The sequence below is a fragment of the Sus scrofa genome, chromosome 6 (assembly GCF_000003025.6).
Source record: "Sus scrofa isolate TJ Tabasco breed Duroc chromosome 6, Sscrofa11.1, whole genome shotgun sequence".
Taxonomy (NCBI): domain Eukaryota; kingdom Metazoa; phylum Chordata; class Mammalia; order Artiodactyla; family Suidae; genus Sus; species Sus scrofa.
Genome location: NC_010448.4, coordinates 136,098,792 through 136,117,882, shown reverse-complemented (window position 1 = coordinate 136,117,882; position 19,091 = coordinate 136,098,792). Strand labels below are relative to the sequence as shown.

At 36.3% G+C, this 19,091-nt stretch overlaps 1 protein-coding gene across 1 annotated transcript in view; it reads right to left on the bottom strand.

Annotated features, from left to right (window-relative positions):
- The window catches only part of PIGK (phosphatidylinositol glycan anchor biosynthesis, class K), a 117,241-nt gene that overhangs the window by 57,354 nt on the left and 40,796 nt on the right, over positions 1–19,091 (bottom strand). Inside the window, 1 exon segment of the mRNA NM_001032358.1 lies at positions 12,743–12,915. Coding sequence (NP_001027529.1) covers positions 12,743–12,915 — 173 coding nt within the window.

Here is a 19,091-nt window from a genome sequence, read left to right as displayed (position 1 = left end):
GGTCCTCTGTAAAGGCGTGTTTGGATTAGGGTGCAGGTGGACACATCAAGGATTGGCTCTAGGAGGGAGTTCCCATTTTGGCTCAGCGGTAACAAATCTGACTAACATCCATGAGGACGTGGGTTCAATCTCTGGCCTCGCTCAGTGGGTTAAAGACCCAGTGTTGTTGTGAGCTGTGGTGTAAGTCACAGAGACGCGGCTCGGATCCTGTGTTGCTGTGGCTGTGGTGTAGGCCATCTACAGCTCTAATTCAACCCCTAGCCTGGGAACTTTCATGTGCTGCAGGTGTGGCCCTAAAAAAGGATTGGCTCTAGAAGAGGGACCTCACCCACTGACACTTACAGTAAAGCTAAGCAGCCCTTGCTAGGGGAGACAAAGAGTCTGAGCTTATTGCCAACTGCTTAGAGAAGATGCATGTTTGGAACACCAGCTGTGACTGACTAAAAACATTACTGGAAGTTGAATGTATGCAGACCCTTTTCCTGAATAAGGAGGTGCTACCAGTTCCAGTTCAACCTGGGAAAAGCCAGAAATGGCATTTCATCAAACAATGGCATCTGTCTCCATGCAACTACTTTTTTGGTAGTTCAGTTACATGTTTAAAAGTGCTTTTTTAGCAATTTATTGAGCATCCAGGTTTTTTATAACAGAAGAGCTTTTCAGAAAAATCTAGTCAGCAACAATTTCAAAAGTGAAGTCAAATGATTGTTCCTTATTATTAGTTTCAATAACTTCAAACCACCTCTCTAACTCATTTATATTAATTTCTTGTTCTGGAAAAAGTGCAATGTTATATCTAATTCTGAACATTACAGGGTATTCTTTTATTGAGAAATGAAATTTCAAACTATGAATGCCGAAGGCCTTTAAAGTCAGGTTGTGTTTCTACATCTAAGGTAAAAATGGAATTTCTCCTATTCAGAGCCAACTCACTGGCAACTTTCATGTATTCTTTATTACTAAAAGTTACCTAATTTGGGGACACTTAAGGTCTTATTGTGTGTGATTTTCAAAGAGTAAGGGAAAAAACTATCCTTAACATTAAAATCATACAAGATATATTTTAATCATTTTCATTAATTTAGAAGATACGTATTACCGTATTTTAGCATAATAAAGAGACAACATTATGAATATTAGTTATTTGTTAAGCATAAGTTAGAGCTTTCTTCAACACTGGATACAAGATTTTAAATGTATACATCATGTTTATGCAAAGCAATTAGAGCAGTTAACAGTTCCTGACTGCAAGTAACAGAAACTGAGGGTGGAATCTCTAAGTTACAAGATGACTATACTAATAATTAATGTCTAGCCATATACCTCATTATTATCTGTCTCAGTAGCTTAAGGGAAAAGTGAAAAATACTCTCCTGAAGCATGCGGACTTAAGTCACCTCATGGAAATCTAAAATACGCCAACTCTCAAGATACATACTCTAAATAAACATAAATTTGGCATGAATAAATAAACACTAATTTTAATACAACCCAATTGAAATTGCCCACTGACCTGCAAAGTCACTCGGACCATTTAAACTAGATCTACTATTACACAGTGTGGTGCAAAGTACTTCTCAGTCAGCATGCACACTTAGGTATCATGTGACAAATTTCAGTATTCTGAGAGCATATCCTTTGAACTTTTCTATCTCCTTAATTTTCATTTGTTTTTCACTTTTGAGAAATCATACGGGAAAGTATTAATTAACATTAGAAGCTGATCCCATCAGATGAAGAACAAAGAAAGGAAGTTAAAATGAGATTGATCAATCTCAGGGAAAAAAGACAGTCCAGTGTTAACTGCATGCTTCTCGTAGTGAAAGTACTTCCAGAATAATATGCAACAATTTCACCAAACTAAACAAAGTGCCAAGTATGGAATATACTGGATATGACAACAACTCTGGATACTTGAATTTCAAACAGAAAAAGATGGACAGTAATACAATTAGTCAGTGTTGGATAGATAAATGTCATCTGTAGCTCAAATGAAAATAGCCAATAAATGTTTGTTTCATGAAGAAACATAATGTGTTCCCTTTCTCACATTAATGTTAAAGTACTATTTATATTACCAAGACATGGTCAAAAACCAAATATGATTTTTTTAGTCTCCTACTTTTTTATTTTTAAGAGAAAATCAATTTTGAAATAAGAGTTCTTAATTACCTGCCACCTTGTAGTAATTTTTCTACTACATTTATAGAAAAATATACTTTAAATAATATTTACTAAGGTATAGTAACTTAGTGAAGAGTCTCATAAATGAATTTATTGCTGCTTTAGGGTACAGTCTGGCTTTATTAAAAAAAATTGTCATGAAGTTTCAAATCATCCATTACCCCTGAGAAAAATTACAGTAGTTTAATAAATGTAACAGCTGTGTCCAAATTGATATCAATCACAAAGAATTTTTTTTTTTTTTAATCTATTTCTTGGGCCGCTCCCGTGGCATATGGAGGTTCCCAGGCTAGGAGTCGAATCGGAGCTGCAGCCACCGGCCTATGCCAGAGCCACAGCAACACAGGATCCAAGCCGCGTCTGCAACCTACACCACAGCTCACGGCAATGCCGGAGCGTTAACCCACTGAGCAAGGGCAGGGACCGAACCCGCAACCTCATGGTTCCTAGTCAGATTCGTTAACCACTGCGCCACGACGGGAACTCCAATCACAAAGAATGTTCTAGGAAGACTTCCTGGCCCTGTCCCTCATTAGGTTCACTCCCCCCCTCCCACAATAAAACCTACAGATAGTTTAACCTAACATCATGATATCAGAATGAGTATTCTAAAAGACTGATCGGGTACAATAATGAACTAGTACTTTTAAGACAAGTACTTGTAAGATAAAAATTCAACGAAATAAGCATCAGGTCTAAAATTGAGTTTTCTGAAAATCAACTACATGAGTAAGTATAGGAAGGCCAACTTCACAGGAATTCCTGTCAGAACAGGCAACATGTGGCATGGCTGATAAAAATGCAAATCAAGCCATATACATAGACCTACGTATACCAAATAAAGATGGTAATGCTTCCACTGTATCTCCTACACTGGAGGAGAGATATCAGTATTGCTGTGATGAGTTTTACATGGCATGCTCTTAAAAAGGCATTGACAAAGTGTGCTCATTTTATATACATTATCCCGAATCCCGAAAACAACTCTAAAGGCAGAAAGTAGGGCACCTCGCTGAGTTAAAGAGAGATTAAGTAATATGTCTCAAGACATAAAGCCAGGAATCAAGCTAAAATTTGAATATGAGTCCATTCACTGCCATACTCTTTCTACCTGTAACAGATTGCCTTAAAGTTTCTTTTTTTTTTTTTTTTTTTTTGCTTGTAAGGGTCACGCCCACGGCATATGGAAGTTCCCAGGCTATGGGTCGAATCGGAGCTGCAAGCCTATGCCACAGCCACAGTAACACAGGATCCAAGCCACATCTGCAACCTATACCACACCTCACGGAAACGCCAGATCCTTAACCCACTAAGCAAGGCCAGGGATTGAACATGCATCCTCAAGATGCTAGTCAGATTTGTTAACTGCTGAGCCACAATGGGAACTCCAGATTGCCTTAAAATTTCTATCACTCACTGGAAGAAACAATTGGGCAATACTTCACCTGTAGAATATTTGAGAACCATGTAACAAGGCACACCATAACTTCAACAAAAATGGCAACTTCTGAAATGAGACTGCAGAAGTATATTGCTAATATAAATGTATTCTGCCTCTTGATTTACCTAACAGCCACAATCCCCTAGTGCTACATATAAATCAATTTTTTAAAAAATTGAATCCAGTTTTCTCATTGATAAATTATAAATAAGAACTGCTTTATCTTTATTACTAATTAATCATAATCTTCCCAGACACATCTTGAGTTTTTCTGACCCTTGAATTTCTTTTTCTTTTTTTTTTGTCTTTTTTTTTTTTTTTGGTCTTTTTAGGGCCACACCTGCGGCATATGGAGGTTCCCAGGCTAGGGGTCGAATCAGAGCTGTAGCCGCCAGCCTACACCAGAGACACAGCAACGTGGGATCCGAGCCATGTCTGCAACCTACACCACAGCTCACAGCAATGCCAGATCCTTAACCCACTGAGCAAGGCCAGGGATCGAACCCTCAACCTCATGGTTCCTAGTCAGATTCATTAACCACTGAGCCACGATGGGAACTCCAAATTTCTTGACTAAGGTATTTAATAACATGTAAATTAATTTTGAAAAACATGCCAGAAGAGTAACAGTTCAAAAGATCCTGCAGATTTACCTACTTCACAACCAAAATTCCATATTACAAGGTTTATTAAAGCAAGACAACTTACATACAGAATTTTTACCATACTTTTTAAAACTAACAATATCAAAATTCTTTTCCCCCTGTACAGTGATGTGAAGAAACAAATATCATGATTTATTTAAAAATACAACCTTAATCTTTAACATTGAAAAAAAAGTTTCTTATGTACAAATATGTAATTCTACTGCCATCTTCTGGTAAAACACAATTTCCCAATTCTTTTTAGTACTCCAAAAGACAAACTTCCAAATATAAAATACCTTCTTTCTAGCACTAGATTAATAAAAGCAGAATGATTTCCTTTCTTTTTTTGTCTTTTTAGGGCCACATTCATGGCATATGGAAGTTCCCAGGCTAGGGAATGAATTGGAGCTACTGCTGCCAGCCTAGGATGCTAGCCACAGCAACACCAGATCTGAGCCATGTCTGCACTCATGGCAATTTCAGATTCTTAACCCACTGTGCAGGGCCAGGGATAGAACCTGTATCCTCATGGATACTAATGGGGTTTGTTACTGCTGAGCCACAATGGAAATCCAGAATAATTTTTTAAGTGGCCAAAAATTTACCAAAAATAGAATTCTAGCAATAATTTTTACCAGTACATGTGATATATTTCTCTCAATAATGTGAACACTTATTGAATACTTTACTATATTTGAGCACAGAAGAACTGTACAAGCAAAATGAAGACCAATTCTCTTAATAACCTTATAAAACATAATTATTATTATTTTCATTTTACAGATGAGGGAACTGTGACTCAAAGAAATCAAGTGCTTTGCCTAAGGTACATAGCTAGTAAATGGCAGAGGTTCTGAAATCAGAAGCAGACTGATTCCAATGACCCTGCCTTTGATTATTATGCTGTAGTATCCTCTATAACATCAGATAATAGACATTGATTTAACTCATTTAGGACATTAAATCTTAGTAGAGTAGAGCAACAATATTACAACTAGTAAGCAAATTAAAACAGTCACAGAACAGAGAATCAAAGAGTTAAAATATAATTCAGAAGTTTATTCCTTAAACATCCTAGTGGATTAAGTTTAATGTTCTATTTTTATATATAATACTATATTATTTTTAAATTTTTCACAATTAAAAAATGTTAGGGTCTTTGCTTTGATATATTTTAAAACATTAATAAATACTAGTTGGAAGTTGACTATTGCTAGTCAACATAATTCTTATTAATTTATATTCAGAGGGGTTTTACTTATATAAAAAGTTATACTACACTGTTATACTGTTTATATACGCTGACTTCTTAAAAGTCATAAACCAACTCAACGGATTTTTTTTTTAATGTAGAATTAGTCGTGTAAAAAAAATTGCCCATTACATAATCAACACATTTTTAAACTATATTAATAAGATCTTTATATGTAAGCAAAATGACATAATGGGTAATTAAGCTATCAGTTTTGGTATCTTTTTTTTTTGCTTTTTCAGGCCTGCATTTGCAGCAAACAGAAGTTCCCAGGCTAGTGATCGAATTGGAGCTACAGCTGCCAGCCTACGCCACAGCCACAGCAACGCAGGCTCCAAGCTGCATCTGTGACAAACAACACAGCTCACAGCAACACCGAATCCTTAATACAGTGAGCAAGGCCAGAGATTGAAACCACATCCTCATGGATTCTAGTCAGGCTCATAACCTGTTGAGCCATACCAGGAACTCACAGTTTTGGTATCTTTTTAAATCAAATAACCACATCCAATCTATGCTCTAAAATTCTATGCTAATGAGCTGCTAATAATTGTGACTGTTATAAATAATAGAAAATAAATGACCAAATAAGATGCCTAAATGGAGTTCCTATTGTGGTTCAGTGGATTAGGAACCCAACTAGTCTCCATGAGGATGCAGGTTTGGATCCTGGCTTTGCTTAGTGGGTTAAGGATCTGGCACTGCAGCATAGGTCATGGATGTGGCTCAAATCTGGCACTGCTGCAGTGTAGGCCCCAGCTGCAGCTCCATTTCGACCTCTAGCCTGTGAACTTCCATATGCCACAGGTGCGGCCCTAACAAAAAAAAAAAAAAAAAAAAAGCCTAATATAGAATTATGCCAATAAGTAAATTAATTCATTTTTAAAAACCTGGAAGTATGTGGAATAACAGAGGAGAAACCCTATAAACTATTGTTTGAGCCATTTTGATAAATCTTTAGTTCATAAAGTTTCAAAACCTTATCAATTTACAATGAGCAATTTTCAGTGAATTGTCTGATGGAAAAGTTTCATCTTCACAATCTACCTTGCCCAATCTCAAAACATATGATTCTGTTAAATACATATATTCAAATTTGATTTAATTTCCTAGTAAACATTATAAATAGAGACTAGAATTCATATGTTAAATAATATAATAAAAGCTATAGTAGGTTTTTTATATTTCCATGTAAATTTTAGAATTGGTCTGGCTATCTCTATAGAAAAAAGCCTGCTGGGATTTTGATTGGGATTGAATTGATCAATACCATAGTCAATAAAATCACAGAATATAGTCAATATTAATTATATTTCTATAGTTGAGCAACAGATAGAAAATAAATTTTTAAAATATCACTTAAGGAGCTTGCATTGTGGCTCAGTGGGTTAAGAACCTGACAAGTATCCATGAGGATGCGGGTTTAATTCCTGGCCTCGCTCAGTGGGTTAAGGATCCAGTGTTGCCATGAGCTGTGGTAGAGGCTGTGAACTGTAAGTGCCCAACTTACAGTCTCTGTGACTTTGATTTAGGTTAAGAATCTAACCTGTGGCAACAGGTATAAATCTGACATGCATTATACCAGAAAAGAAGCCAGACTGAAAAGAGTACAGAATGTATGATTCCATCTATATGACATTCTGGAAAAGATAAAACCATGGGGATAGAAAACAGATCAGTGTTTTCAGGGAAATGAGGGAGTGACTGGATAGAAGGAAGCATGAAGAGATTTTGTGTAGTGATGGATTGCTATGGTGATTATCCAAATGCCTATGTTTACCAAAACTCAGAACTATGTACTAAAAAAGGTAATTTTACTAAATCCAAAAAAACAAAAAAACTATAGCTGCATACAACAGAAATGAACTCCAAAAACACAGTATTTGCAAAAGAAGCAAAACATAATGTTTAGGGATCATGTTTAGGTGATAAACTAAGATGAAGAGCAAGAATGTAAATTAGGATAATGGTTATCTTTTAAGGAGAGTGACAGGGTAAAGATTGAGAGAGGTATAAAAAGGGTTGGAGGGAACTTCTAGTGCACCAGCATTGTTCTGGTTCTTTCTCTGGTGGTTACATGAGTAGTTCCTTTGAGATAATTCACTGAGCTACCAGTTATATTTTACATCCTTTTACAGGAAAGTAAGCCAAGTAACTCAGGGTAAATGATAAAAAAGAATAAAATAAGAATAAATACTTTTTAGAGGTAGGAGGCATTCCTGGATTCATACTTTGGCTTCAACATTTGTTAGATGTGTGACTTTAGGCAGGTTTCTTAACCTTTCTCAGCCTCATTTTACTCACCAGTATACATTTGCCTCATAAAGTTATTATGTATGTTAAAAAGGGTTAATGTAATTTTTCCTTCAGAGTATCTGCCTAGCTTCCAAGTCCCCTTTGGAAGGTTCATCTTATCCACATGGGATAGGTCCCCAGGGGCCACGCTTTTGTGTTAAATGACCCCACTATGCCCAGCTGACTCAAGCTGGGCTCTTCATAAAGCCTTCCAGGGAGCATAAAATAGGGAATAAGCAAGTTAACTCTATCTGGGCTGTGTCATGAAAAGAACAGATATAAACCTCTAGAACAGCAAAATGCACACACTCTATCCCCTACATGGCCAGAGCAGCAGAGAAAGAAAAGACTAGACCAACAGGGAGATGGAGAGAGGTCTGCTCACACTTCTGACTGATTTCTGGTTCCTAATTCCAGTCCCTTACTGGGGGCTGCCCTTGGGTTCTCATAAAACACAGAATATCTGCATAACAAGTATCTTTAAGGAAATAATGCTGGTTAGGGTTGGATTCTACAATTTACAACCCAACAGTACTAGATAATGTGTTATATAAAGTACGAAGCACATAGAAAAGACTCAGAAATCTGATGACTGTGGCAGCAACTGTCTGATCTCCTATATGAGGCGGGGACTTCCTTACCAAGTCCTTGAAAGAGTCCTACTCTGGTGTTCAAAACATAGACTGACTTCAATAAGGTCACCCCTCTATTAGAGAGCTATAAGAAATCTGTAAGAAAAGAGTTTAGCGTCAACTTTCCTGGGAGACTCAAAATTTTTCAATTGCTAAAGGCTGCCTCAAGAAAGAAAGAAATTCTAGCATAACAGAATAAACTTACAACAAAAAATTAATAAACAGAATCAAGTGCCTAAATTTACAACCTACAGCAAAAGTCAGACCAGCTAAGTTGTAGCCTAATCAACCAAGATAAAAGTTGGGCACTTACAGTTCATATTGTCCCAGATTCTCCCCCCCCCCCTTGGGCAATACCTACAGAATTTACACATCTACTTTTTTTTTATGGCCACACTTGCAGCATATGGAAGTTCCCAGGCCAGGAACTGAATCCAAGCTGCAGCTGCAGTCTATGCCACAGCTGTGGGAATACTGGATACTTTAACGCACTGTGCCAGGCAGAGATCGAACCTACACCTCCACAGAGACCTGAGCCACTGCAGTCAGACTCTTAACCCACTACACCACAGCAGGAACTCCTACACCTCTACATTCTGGTGCCTGCATTTTTACATTCACAAGCCAAAGGCTATTTTCCTTATATAGTTATGACACAAAACTGGCACGCTGAGTAATGCTGATATGAACTTATTACTAGGTTCTTCTTTGAGGAAGGCAAGCTGTTAATTTGTATGCATATTTAATCAAGTCAACCTATGGGGAGTGCTCTGATGACCTAGGGAGTTAAGGCTCCTGTGTTTTCACTGCCATGGCTCTGGCTAGAGCTGTGTGGCTCAGGTTCTGTCCCTGGCTTAGGAACTTCCATGTGCTGCCAGTATGACAAAAATTTTAAAAATGTTTTAAAAAAGAGAGAGAACCTGAAATAAACACTGCAACTCTCATTAAAAAAAAGTCAACCTATGTATACTAAGATGAAGTAGTTTAGAATTAACATATATGAGTCAAGCTTATTGCAATCAGTCCTTATTTTAAATGCATTTGTTCTTGAAAATAAATTAAAAACACAAGTTGTAAAACACATGCAGAAACAAGTGTTGTTACTAAGTATATGACTGTACTTTACTCAATATGTAAGTATATGACTGTACTTTCCTCATATAATATGTATGTGTCAGAAGACATAAAAAGACAATTATTTCATATAGATACTTCAGTCAACTTTATGCACTAATGTTCTCCATCATATCTTATTTTAGTTTGGCTTACTCTAAAATAAAAAATATGAAACATGAACAATCTGAACAAATGAGTTTCATTTTTTCCCTAATATATGTAAAAAGTAGTATTTTTTTAAAAGTTTAACTGTAGATTTTTGGGGCACTGCACCTGCAGCATATGGAAGTTCCCAGGCCAAGGATCAAACACACACTACAACAGCAACCCGAGCCACTGCAATGACAACACCAGATCCTTAACTCGCAGCACCACAAAGGAATTCCAACTATCAATTTTAGTAACAATAACTGTACTTATATTTTTAAGCTAAGATCTGAAAAAACACATTTACATTCAAGCTTATAATTTCCTTAATAAAGCAGTTTTTTGTGAAATCTCATCTCAGACAAATATACTTTTCTTTAAACAAACATCCAATTGCCATTTGCATTTGCATATAAATAGCACCTACATATAATATTTGTATCACCCATGTAAAAATTCCTGGAACATGTGGGGAAATTAATCCTCCTAAGTTAATTGGATAATGTGTACTAGTAATTATGAAACCACCTGTAAGCAATGTTCTAAGTAAAATGTATTTATAAACACTAGAGGGTGCTCTAATTCAATAGTGCTTGGTATCAGACTTTGATGAGTAAAATAATTTTCTCTTCAATTAAAGATAAATGAAGATAATTGTCAACACCAACAACTTTTGCTTTTGAACCAATACACTGAGATACTTTATGAGACAAAATTCCATCTTTCCAGATACTTTATGAGACAAAATTCCATCTTTCAAGAACATATAATATTCAGTTGAACTCCACTGAAATCATTTGTTTTTTACTGTATGATTATTATATATTTAATGCTGTGTAAGATAAGCAGAATAGAAAATAAGTACAGAAGTATAAAAATTCTTTGCCTATAAATGAAATTAATGCAATATTCAGGTGATTAAGATAAGGTGTATCTTATGTTTTATAGGCATAAGTTTAAAGGAAATTACAAAATAAATTTGGCAAAAGACATGTAACTCAATTTCAATTTTAGTTGCTAAGTACCATGGTATAGTTTAGCTATTTTACAAAAGTACTTTGAAACTCAATATTTAAATAATAAAAGTGATGCTGTTTTCATATATCATCTGCAGTCTCAAGAAAAAAAATTTTTATGGCTGCACCCACAGCACATGGAAGGTCCCAGGCCAGTGACTTAATCCGAGCTGCAGCTGCAACCTACGCTGCAACTGCAGCAATGCTGGATCCTTTAACCCAATGCACCAGGCCAGGGATCAAACCCTCGTCTACATAGCAACTGCTGCTGCAGTCAGATTCTTAGCCCACTGAGCCACAGTGGGAACTCCCAAGAGAATATGTTTTAAGCCAATAACTATAGGAAATTAAAAAAGAAAAACAAGGCTTTGAATACACAAAGTAGGAAATAATAATAGTATCAATTTCAAATCTTCATAAATGCATTTTTGTGCTAGTTTTTGAATTTATTTCTAAAACATTCACAAGCTCAATTACAAATATTTGAAATTTTCAAAACTGAGAGTAATTTATATGCTGCCATTTGGCAATCCAAAGTTCCCTGGAGTATAAGTTTCCAACTGACAGGATTAGATAATCATAAGTAACAAAGTTTAATGGCTAATAAAATATATTGTCTATATATTTCAAGAAATAGGAAGTTCCTGTTGTGGCGCAGTGGGAACGAATCAAACCAGCATCCATGAGGATGTGGGTTCGATCCCTTGCCTTGCTCAGTGGGTTGAGGATCTGGCGTTGCCATGAGCTGTGGTGTAGGTCACAGATGCAGCTCAGATCCTGCGTTGCTGTGGCTGTGGTGTAGGCTGGCACTATCGCTCTGATTCAACCCCTAGCCTGGGAAGTTCCATATGCCATGAGTGCGGCCCTAAAAATCTAAAAAAAAAAAGAAAGAAGGAAAAATACATTGGCTATTAACTGAGACACTATTTAATCCTAACAAAGTATTTTTGCCTTAAAAAAAATACTTATAGCAGAAAAACAAGCAGTACATTATAAACAGTTCTAAATTCACATACTTAAAATCAACCGATCTCTATCTCTCAATTCCTCTCTCTCTCTCTCTCTCTCTCACACACACACACACACACACTCTCTCTCTCTCTCTCTCACATAATCCATTCCCCAAGAGGGAAGTACCTAGCTTATACCTCTCTCTCTCATTCCTTTCCCTAATTAATAACTAAGAGCCCCCAGTGAAATCCTAAACAGTAGCACCCATTGATAGAGGGCCTCCCCAAATTTACAATAGCCCCAGATAAACTGTTCAAGATTAAGAGACTACAACACTAAAGAAATGCCAGAGACAGGACTGAACCAGATTTAAAAACTACCCAGACTCAAGGAACCAAAATACATGGTACCAAAATCAGATTACTGGAGCTCAGAGGAATTCGGAAAATGGAAGCATTGTGTTATATAGTCTGCAGTATACATTTGGCACCTATATTCTTTTGGCACTCACTTCCCCTTTATATGTTTATCTGCCTTGCATCTGCCAGATTCCTAGGGCCCTATCATACTCTAAATGCCCAGGTGTCAACTTCCCTATCCAATGCCACATCATTTAATACTTTCTACTGCAACAGGTTGAACAACATACGCATTCACTAGAGAGTATTAATGTCTGAAACATTCACAGGCCTGCCCTATCAGAAAGGTCTTGTGAACCACTATATATGCCTCTACTGAAGGTAAAGTACGGATCTGAGGCAGTCAGTTGTGGGGAAAATTTTAGTGCTTTTCAGCAAGTCTGAATTCACACTACTACAAACATTGCATTATTAAGCTACAATAAACTCTAATCATGCTATTAGCTTCCCATTGATACAAGTATCAGTCTGAGCTTTTGCCCATAAATCTGAAAAGCATAGGGCCTACATAAAGTAAAGAATGGGTAGAAATGTGTAATTTTATTTATAAATACTAATTTTCATCTCAATATTATGTTACATAAAAATTTACAAATTGTGAGACCAGAATACTCTATTCAAATAAAAATTTAAGATGGATACCTGCTTTTCATGATTCCTGAATCTGGCTGCAAACTTATAGTCTCTGTTGTAATTTCCACTTTCCGTACACTTCCAAAGAAATCAGTTATCAGGACATGTTTAGGATCCCTCTGAAAAAGATCAGTGCGATGTCCAGGGGTAGACACACATAGACTTTTGGGGCACACCTGAAACTGAAAAACATATATGTAGCAATAATAAATACACACATGCTTACATATTCATATAACTTTTATTAAGTCCATAAAAACATTATATTAGAGAGTAGTATATTTTTAAGGCTTTCCCAACCTAAAAAAGCTACTGGTTCTAAAGATTTAAAGTTTCATTGCTATCGTAATGCTTTATACTTTAAGAAAGTTTTGCAGGAGGTCCCCTTGTGGCTCAGTGGTAACCATGATGATGCAGTTTTGATCCCTGGCCTTGATCAGTGGGTTAAGGATCCAGCATTGCTGTGAGCTGCAGTGTAGTTTGCAGACATGGCTCAGATCTGGTGTTGCTGTGGCTGTGGCATAGGCCGGCAACTGTAGCTCCAATTCAATCCCTAGCCTGGGAACCTACATATGCTGTAGGTGGGGCCCTAAAAAATGCAAAAATAAAAAAAAAAAAAGGAACTTACCAATGGCCCTCAGAAACAGCAAGAAAGACAAAGAACTCAAAAAGGTTCACAGGGTGCCATGCCTGTGTTTTCTGCTGTCCCCAGAAGCCATTGGAAGGCTCACTGTTGCCACCCATCTATAAAAAACAAAATTAAACCAAGTAAATTTGAAGATCTATTTGAAGCTTTTTTATTAGATGATTCTTAAATTGGGCAGGCAGCATCCCATCTAGAAACTAGAAATGTGCTCCCAGTACCACACTGTTTTGATGACTATAGCTTAACGGCATAGTCAGAAATCAGGGAGTGTATCTCCACCTATGTTTTTCTTTCCCAAGACTACTTTAGCTATTTGGGGTCTTTTGTGATTCTATACAGATTTTAAGATTATTTGTTCTAGTTCTATAAAAAATACCTTTGGAACACTGTAAATCAACTATAATAGAAAAAATTAAAAATCTTTAAAAAATGCCTTTGGTATTTTGATAAGGGTTGCAAGAAACCTATAGATTATTTTGGGTAGTATGTAAGGTAGGAGGTAGATGGGCCCCTAGCCTGAGAACAGGTGAGATTTGTTAAGCTGAGTAAATTGGGCCTTATCTCTTTTTGACACTTCAAGGAGAAAATTAATGGCATGAGTTGAGTTCTGCTGGAGTAAAAAGATAAGATGACCATATCTATCTTTTTTTCTTTTTTTGTTTTTTAGGGCCACATCCATGGCATATGGCAATTCCCAGGCTAGGGGCAGAATTGGAGCCTCAGTGGCTGGTCTACACCACAGCCACAGCAACGCCTTATCTGAGCCCTGTCTGCGACCTACACCACACTCATGGCAACACTGGATCCCTAACCCACTGAGCGAGGCTAGGGATTGAACTCACATCCTCATGGATACTAGTCAGGTTTGTTAACTGCTGAGCCACAACTGTAACTCCTTTTTAATCATTCTTGAGGTCAAGGGGAACTTCCTGACTACACATGCACAGAAAGAGTCCTCCAAGTCAAAAAGGGAGGGGGCACCATCTCATAATAAACGTTGTCAATCTTCCCATAAAAACCCAAGATGGAATTCATCTTGGCTAAAAAATACACATGCATATCAGAAAAGGGCCTTGAGTCTGATCAGGTATGAGAAATAAAAGATAATTATTCAAAGGAAAACAAAGACCTGGAAGAACTGTTCCATATAAGTGATTTAAAGCACCTCTCTGGGACCTTCCTCACTCAGGAGAATGCCCACCAAAATAAGAATACTCTTTTTTGGGTGTGTATTACCATCTTGCTCAGTCTACCAAAAAGTAGTGAGCTTTCCCACATGTTATGCTGTGTCTCCTTGAAACATTCCTGCTTTTAATGGGGACAAGAATCAGGACAACTCTGTCTTTAGCCTCTAGCCTCTAGCTAGTCTAGTGTCTAGGACTCCTGGTTTTCACCCAGGCTGCCTAGGTTCAATTTCTGAGCAGAGAATTAGGATCTTGCTTCAATCCATCTTAGCTGTCTCTCCAAGATCATATGGACATTTTAACAATATTAATTCTTCAAAATAAGAAGTATGGATTTATTCCACTTATTTGTGTCATCTTCAATTTTCCTCATTAATGCTTAGTGCTTTCAGAATAAAGGTCTTTCATTTCCTTGGTTAAATGTATCTCTAGGTATTTTATTCTTTTTGGTGCACTCATAAGAGGGATTATTTTCATCATTTCTCCCTTCTCATAGTTCATTATTAGTGTATAGAAATTCAACCATTTCTCTGTATATTAACATTGCACCCTACAACTTTACTGAATTCATTTACTAGTTCTAATAGTTTCTTTGGTGGAATCTTTAAGGATTTCTATATCATCGTTTGTACACAATAGCAGTTTTACTTCTTCCTTTCCAATTCGGATGCCTTTTTCTTTCTTTTTTTAAATTTGTGCGGCTAGAACTTCTAATATTATGTTGATTAAAGGCAGCAAGAATGGGCATCCTTGTCTTGTTCCTGATCTTAGAGGAAAAAGGTTTCTTAGCTTTTCACTGCTGAGTATAATGTTAGCTGTGTGTTTATCACATATGCCCTTTATTATATTGAGGTATATTCTTTCTCTACCCATTGTGTTGTTTTTAATCATAAATGGATGTTGAATTCTGTCAAATGCTTCTTTCTGCATCTATTAAAATGATCATATGATTTTTAATCATTCATTTTGTTACTATCACATTACTGATTTGCCTATTTAAACTATCCTTGCTTCCCTGGAATAAATCCCACTTGATCATGCTATATGATCCTTTTAATGTATTGTTGAATTCAGTTTGCTAATATTTTATTGAGGATTTTTACATCTATGTTCATCAGGGATACTGGCCTGGTGATTTTTTTTTTTTTTTTTTTTGTAGTGTCAATTCTTGTGTGTGTGTGTGAGGATAATGCTAGCCTTGTAAAATGACTTTGGAAGTGTTCTTTTCATTCAAATTTTTTTTGAGTAATTTGAGGTTAGGTATTAACTTCTTTAAATGTTTGGCAGAATCACCAGTGAAGCCACCTAGGCCTGAACATTATTTGTTAGCATCTTTAAAAAAATTATTGATTTGATTATATTATTAGGAACTGGTCTATATCAAACTTTCTAATTCCTCATAATTCATCTTAGAAGACTTCATGTTTCTTGGAATTTATCCAGTTCTTCTAGATTGTCTAATTTGTTGCAGTGTAATTGTTCATGATATTCTCTTATGATCCTTTGTAGTTCTGTGGTAATGACTGTAATTTCTCCCCTTTCATTTCTGATTTTATTTATTGGGCTCTTTTCTTGATGAGTCTGTTTGGCTAAAGAATTGCTGACTTTATCTTTTCAAAGAACCAACTTTTAGTTGCATTAATAATTTCTTTGTGGAGTTCCCATCATGGCGGCACAGTGGTTAACGAATCCGACTAGGAACCATGAGGTTGCGGGTTCAATCCCTGCCCTTGCTCAGTGGGTTAACGATCTGGCGTTGCTGTGAGCTGTGGTGTAGGTCACAGACGCAGCTCGGATCCTGCATTGCTGTGGCTCTGGTGTAGGCTGGCAGCGACAGCTCCTATTAGACCCCTAGCCTGGGAACCTCCATAAGCTGCGGGAGCAGCCCAAAAAATGGCTTTAATACCTCCTTCCTTCAACTAACTTTGAGCTTTGTTTATTCTTCTTTTTCTAGTTCCTTTAAATGTAAAATTAGATGGTTAAGAGTTTTATTAAGGCCAGATTAACTATTAATTTCCCTTTTAGAACCTGCTTGTGCTGTATCCCAAAGATTCTGGAACACTGCGTTTCCATTTTCATTTGTCTCAAGGTATTTTTTGATTTCTATGATGACCCACAATGATTGTTTAACAGCATGTTGTTTGGTCTCTATATGTTTTTATTTTTCCAGTTTTCTTCTTGTAATTTTGTTTCAGACTGTTGTGATCAGAGAAGATGCCTAAATTTATTAAGACTTCTTAAATTTATTGAGACTTGTTATGCGGCCTAACATGCAATCTGTCCAGCAGAATGTTCCACGTGCTCTTGAAAAGAATGTGTATTCTGCTGTTTTCATTTTGGATGGGATGTTCTATACGTATCCATTTAGTCCATCTGATATAAGGTGTGTTTTAACGTCAGTGTTTCCTTACTGATTTTCTGTCTGGATAATCTATTCATTGATGTAAGTGGAGTATTAAAATCCCTACTATTATTGTATTGCTGTCTATTTCTGCCTTTATTTTCATTAATATCTGCTTTATATATTCAAGTGGTCCCATGTTGGGTGCATAAATGTTTACAAATGTTACATCCTCTTGTTGGACTGCCCCCTTCATCATTACATAATGCCCATCTTCATCTTTTGTTATAGTATTTGTTTTGAAATCTATTTGGTCTAAGTATTGCTACCCTAGCTCCTTTTCATCTTTATTTTCGTGGTATATATTTTTCTATCCCTTCACTTCCACACTGTGTCTTTAGGTTTGAAGTGAGTCTCTTATAGGGAGCATAGAGAAGGGCTTTGGTTTTTTTAATCCATTCAGCCACCTTATGTCTTTTGATTGGAGAAAGTAGTCCACTTATATTTAATGTAATTATTGATAGGTACTCACTTATTGCCACTTTGTTAATTGTTTTCTAGGTGCTTTTGTAGTTCATCTCTGTTCCTTTCTTCTCTTCTTGTTTGACTGTCTTCTTTAGTTTATGTTGATATTCCTTTTTTATTTACTTTTGTGTATTTACTATAAGATTTTTCTCTGTGGTTACCATGAGGTCATACATAACATCCTACATATATATTAACTCTTTTAAGTTGACAATAACAATTTTGAACACATTCCAAAGCTTTATATTTTATCCCTCAACACATTTTATATTTCTGATGACACATTTTACATTTCTGATGACACATTTTACATATCCCTTAACTAATTATTACATTTTTAATTAATTTTATGCCTTCTGTATTTTTCCCTTTGTTTTTACTTCATAAATGATTAATCCACTACCTTCATTATTTAAGTACCTTTTCAGTAAGATATTTACTTTGGGAGATTATGTTACTATTGATTACTACCTCTTCTTTCTAGCTTAGAAAATTCCCTTTCAGGGAACCCTCCTGCACTGTTGGTGGGAATGTAAACTGGTACAGCCACTATGGAGAACAGTTTGGAGATACCTTAGAAACCTATACATAGAACTTCCATATGACCCTGCAATCCCACTCTTGGGCATATATCTGGACAAAACTCTACTTAAAAGAGACATATGCACCCGCATGTTCATTGCAGCACTATTTACAATAGCCAGGACAAGGAAATAACCCAAATGTCCATCAACAGAGGATTGGATTTGGAAGATGTGATATATATACACAATGGAATACTACTCAGCCATAAAAAAGAATGCCATAATGCCATTTGCAGCAACATGGACGGAACTAGAGAATCTCATAATGAGTGAAATGAGCCAGAAAGACAAAGACAAATACCATATGATATCACTCATAATTGGAATCTAATATCCAGCACAAATGAACATCTCCTCAGAAAAGAAAATCATGGACTTGGAGAAAAGACTTGTGGCTGTCTGATGGGAGGGGGAGGGAGTGGGAGGGATCAGGAGCTTGGGCTTATCAGACACAACTTAGAATAGATTTACAAGGAGATCCTGCTGAATAGCATTGAGAACTTTGTCTAGATACTCATGTTGCAACACAACAAAGGGTGGGGAAAAAACTGTAATTGTAATGTATACATGTCAGGATAACTTGATCCCCTTACTGTACAGTGGAAAAATTTAAAAAAAAAAAAAAAAGTCCAAAAAAAAAAAAAAAGAAAATTCCCTTTCACATTTCTTATAAAGTGGTGATAAACACTTTTAGTTTTTGCTTATCTGGAAAACTCCTAATCTCTCCTTCAAATCTGAATGATAAACTTGCAGGGTAGAGAATCTTCAGTTTTTCCCTTCCAGCACTTCAAAATGTAATGAGTAAGCATTATCAAATTTGATAGCTCATAGTGATTTTCAGAATTTTAGAGTAGAACCCCTTTAATAAATACAAATTTACCTGAAGGGTTTCTATATAATAAAATAAATCAATGCAAAACTGCTTGGGTGAATAAAGTATTAGAGTCCAGAACCATATCTACTTAGCCTCTCATTCATTCCAAAGCTCCCTAAAGGCAAGGACAGTATCTGCCTCTTTCTCTAGAGTGAAGTCAATGCCAGTCACTTAGCAAAAATTCAAGAAATGTTTGTAAATAAA